Source organism: Rhipicephalus sanguineus, chromosome 2, assembly GCF_013339695.2.
Source record: "Rhipicephalus sanguineus isolate Rsan-2018 chromosome 2, BIME_Rsan_1.4, whole genome shotgun sequence".
Lineage (NCBI taxonomy): Eukaryota > Metazoa > Arthropoda > Arachnida > Ixodida > Ixodidae > Rhipicephalus > Rhipicephalus sanguineus.
In genome coordinates, this window is record NC_051177.1 from 207500393 (window position 1) to 207505458 (window position 5066).

At 43.3% G+C, this 5066-nt stretch overlaps 1 protein-coding gene across 1 annotated transcript; it reads right to left on the bottom strand.

The window, feature by feature from the left end:
- Window positions 1-3116: 3116 nt before the first annotated feature.
- On the bottom strand, window positions 3117-3600 carry LOC119381456 (uncharacterized). Its single transcript, XM_037649264.2, has one exon. It carries the CDS (start codon window positions 3585-3587, stop codon window positions 3144-3146), a length of 444 nt encoding a protein of 147 aa, XP_037505192.1. The 5' UTR covers window positions 3588-3600; the 3' UTR covers window positions 3117-3143.
- Between the last annotated feature and the right edge of the window lie 1466 nt (window positions 3601-5066).

Below are 5066 nucleotides of genomic sequence, written 5' to 3' on the forward strand. Positions count from 1 at the left end.
CAACCACACAGTGCAACATCGCGCTAAAACTGCTGCCGCGCGCACTTCCCCGATCGCCGGCTCGACTCGCTATCACAATAAAATGACCGTCTACCCCGCCGCCGCCGTTTGTACAAGCTCCCTATAGTCGGGTACAACTTTAGAAGTCCACGTCATTTCCTCCTCAACGAGTCTGCCCCAATGGGCACGCGCTCCAGACTGACGTCATGAGCCGGACGGTCGTAGAGCCCGCCTTCAGAGAACAATCAGAGAGTGGGACTATTTCTTTCGTCGTTGAGGCGAAAGGCTGTCGCGATTCGGTCATCAGAGCAGAGCCTCTCCAGACTTCTTAAGTTGTATCCGACTATAGATATATCTTCATCACTGCTGATCTTCAATCCCGCAATTGGTGCATGAGGTGTATAGCGGGAATTTTTACAAATTAGTAACAATTTCTTTGAACATTCTGTACTGCAACATGCGATGCAGCTTCTCAGGCAGTCCAGCTGAAGTGACATGAATGCGGTATAAAGGCAACACAATGTCATTACTCACTGCTATTTGATCTGTTAATCACTCAAGCGCTGTGTAACCAAGAGTTCGGGGTCATCGCGTGAGGTGTTTTCGCGTTTGCCTGCGCGAGTTGACACCATTGTAACTAATTTCATTATTGCGCAAATGTTTACTGCAATATATTCCGGCTTTAAATCTACGAGCCTCTGTATAGCCGTTAGATGGATTGCTATCGCTTCGTCTTTTGGGCGAAACTGCGACTCTAAAATTGGGCCGACGATGTCTTGCGTTACAGCCCATTTTTCTTGATGACCTTTAGGCGTGACAGGGACTGCTCCAATGTCTGTAATTTAGTCAAAGCATGCTGGACTTTTGCAAGACATCACCAGTTATATCTCAATGTCCTGCAAAACTTTATCGCTGGAATGCGAAATGATGTTGAGGGATACGCCTTTTCCGCAATAAGTACATTGAGAGATATACACGGCTTGCTCAAATTGGTGTGGGAAAAATGTCTGGCGGTGTAACGCACTTTTTAATGTCTCAAAGAAGCATCTTTAATGTACGCCTATGCAAACGCCTAAGGTGCAAGTAGCGTTGGAGCTCGACTCATTTTTTTCAACAAACGAACCGGCGCTGAAACATTGCTTGTAAACAGCAGCGACGTAACACGTAGCCTAGAGAGCTCATGAGGCAGATTTGAGAAGCAAACACAGTGAACGAGCATCATAATTCCCCGATCATATTGAGACTCACGTATCCAGAAGTCCAGAGTAGGACCTGACCATTCAGTGCTAGCGTGTTCAACGTAGGAGCCCATACGCTGCTCCCAACGCACATGGACAGAACTTGGCAGAGCGCATCGGGTTACGTAAAAGCGTCGTTTAAGGTGTGTGTCATTACCGCTCAATATGTTGGGCCATTTTCATTCTTCCGCTATACCAAATAGTCTTAGCGTACATTTTAGGAATTCATTTGCCCGCTCAAACTATCGTAGCGCCTTCTCGCCACCGCTCGATCACCATGCAGACGGTGTGTTTAACATTAGTATCACAATCATGCTGTTAAGATGTTTACAGTCACGTCCATAACAAAGAAGAGGTGTATAAAATCCGATGTCCGACTCGGCTTCTTGATCTCTAATTGCCCTCAGTGATCACTATAGGTAGAAGTTGAAATCATTTTATGTTGCTCATAACACGTGAACTCAACTTCTAGGTGTCCGCAAGGATCCGTCATTTTATCTAGGCAACAAACACTTCGTTTCTTTAAAAAAATTGGTTATTTACAGAACGTGAACAAGTTACATTGACCAGATATATTCCAAGAGATATTTGAAGTCGACTGCACTTTGACGATCTTCAGTTTGCACGTAGAGGCTGGCACTGAAGAACAGAAAAAAAAAGTATGTATCAGCATTTCACTGATCTTGTGATACGCTCAACACAAACCGCGTGATTACTTTACAGATTGTAATAATACCAGGCATGAATGATTACGACCACAAGGCAAATCTTACCTCCATGAAAGGCGTCCTAGCGACAAACTGTTGTGCAGTTTGTTATTTCTTGTTCATTTTACGAACCCCTATAGTTTACCCAACACGTTTATATTTGTTCACTTACATAAAAAGTACTAAAGGCAATTATTTGGTGATGCTAATAAAAGCAATAGTACTTAGTACATGTTATTAGGCGTCAGCTGCGTGCATTGACGAAGCGATCTCTTAAGAAGCTTATTTATAAACGGCCCGTACAGAAATTCAGCTTTTATTAATGAAAATAATCTTAACTTCTTTGATTCAGACAAACATCAGCTACAATGGAGCCCTTAAGGGAGAAAATACGAATACTGTGGAAGCTACTATCGCGCCAACGTATCACGAGCAAATTTGAGCGTCTCATTTTCGTGTTAGAAGGTCTTTTGAAGAAGTTCGTGCGTGTTTTTTTTTTTTAATTCTTGCCATCGCATATAACATTACAGAATCTCAATTGCTGAGAAACTACTGGAAAAGTAAAAACGGGAAACTTACACCCCACAATAAAGCCGAATGGTGTGCACTATTGGCATTCTCTCATACCATTACAAAAGAAATTCAAGTGCTTTCTGTGCTTAAGAAATGCAAAATTTTTTAAATAAGGATTATGCATTTGTGTTTTATGTATGATTTAGAGCGCAATTTTAATGTTCATGAAGCTAGGACAGGCATGAAAATTGATGACAAGAAACAAATTTCTACTGATGTCGAAGGTCAAGCAGCGTGACAATTCTGTAGAAAATGCCTGGCCACTACTCATTGTAGGAAAAAAAAGTGGCAACTAGCAACATCAAAGAACGGCTGTTCGGCGTAGTACAATGACACAAGCTTGTAAGTCTCGGAGATACCGGGTAAAGCACTGTACTTTGTCGAAGGATATTCTACACCAATTATGGGCACACTGAGTGAGACCTACCATTTAACGGACATTTATAAGATTAAAACTTTTGCAGCCTACCACACTTTTACAAGTATGGTCATTAGTATTCAGCAGTGTTTTTCTAGCGCATGAAATTCTCTACCAAGAAAACCTTAAAAAAGAAATTGCACTTGGATTCGTAACGACACTAACCGCGTTTTGTTGGTTGTTCATGGGCGCCAGTCACTGCAGTCCCTAATACCAGCCTTTCAGGCCGTATCCGCCACCGTAGCCTCCTCCTCCGTAGCCACCTCCGTAGCCACCTCCGTAGAATCCACCGTAGCCTCCACCAAACCCGCCACCGAGTCCGCCTCCGAATCCTCCTCCGAAACCGCCACCGAAGCCTCCTCCAGTGCCACCAATGCCGCTGTGGGCCACAAGTGAGCCTCCTCCGTGAATTTTATTCACGTGGTGCACAGTCTTCACCAGGAAGGCCGGCCCAGCTACCGTTTTTCCACCACCGGCACCGCCGCTATTAAGGAGCACCACACTGCTGCCCACGCCAACTCCTCCACCGCCTCCGCCGTATCCACCGCCGAATCCTCCGCCGAAGCCACCTCCGTATCCACCCCCGTATCCACCACCATATCCACCGTAACCGCCTCCAAGGAAGCCAGCCAGTACTCCATTCGTGGTCATCACCACGACCAAGACAACAGAGACGTACTGAAATTTGGTAAAATTCCTACTTATCAATTATGATGATCACGACGACGATGATAATGATTATGATGATGGCATTTCGGTATCTTTAAGCACAATGGCCAGATCAGTTGGTACGCATGAACACGTAATATTTAAATATAATATGCCTGTGAAAGGGACTAAAACAGTCACTGCAAGCTGCGTGAAATCCATAGGCATTCATATTATGCAAATGCATTCTGAGGTGTTCAATAAAAAAGGAGACGCATAATTAGGTGGTGATATACTAATACGGGTGAGTTTCAAGAAAAGGTCACCAGAGCCCTCGAACACAAAAGCCTGCAGGCATGTGCTCTAAGTGCACCTTTGGAAAGGTGCATCAAAACAGGCTATTGAGCTCTCATACAAGCTTTTGCTTATGAGATGTATGCGCATGCTGTCTGTAACCTTAGTCGATGCAACCGCAATATTATAAATTATAATGGGAGAAGAATTACGAGAACAGTCACATCAGCAATTCTAAACTGGGCAGAGGTTGCCAATATGTAACGCTCGCTGTTTACAACTAAAATATTGTTTAGTTGCAATTGAAGAGCATCTTACCCATATGTGAACTACTTCATTTTTATCACTGGTGTTTGGTGTGTGTTTGTTTCATCATTCGTAGTATTCTTTTGCAATTTTTTTTTGTTGTCTCACTAGCATTATGTAACATTCCCACTACTGCTAAAGTCACAAATAAGGCTGCAGTATATGTAAGTGAATAAATAAAAGAAGCGCGTAAACTTCACAAAAAAGGTTTGCCTTTCAGATGACATCATTTTCGCTAAACAGTGCTTTCTTTGCGGCAAGATGGTTGGCTGGACAAGTTCGTACATCTTTTCGGAGGCCAGTTAACAGCGCTAACGCGAAGCGTCGGTCAAAGCAGAAGACAACTGACAACACAACTGACATGCCTTGTCTTGTCATGTCTTGTCAGAGACAAGGCACTACATGTCTTGCCGCTTAATTACATGTGATGGACAGCGACAAGACATGTAATGTGTCGTCGCTGTCCCTTTTCGTTAGTAATGTTAACATGCCTCTAAAATGTGCATTTGTTTGGCGGATCCCAAATCACCTCATACCTATTATAACATGGCTGATGGGGGAAGGGGTGGGTCAGATTTGTCTAACATGCGCTACAGTGTGTGTCTGGTGTGATAAGAGTGATATTGCTGCCATTTAACTGTTACATCTTGTGTAAAATTGAAATCCAACGGTGAAATCCAATTCATCATCTCTCTCTGTAGCGAGCAATACAGCAGCCTATATTGCAAAAATTCATTATTAATTGTCCGACATCATCGCGTTCAGAACTCGACAATGCAGTTCTGAACTTACGAAACACTTGGTTCTCGCACTTTAGTCCACATACAAGTTTAAATCATTATTTTTGTTTAAGCCGCTAAAGTGCAAACGACGCCCAAAATT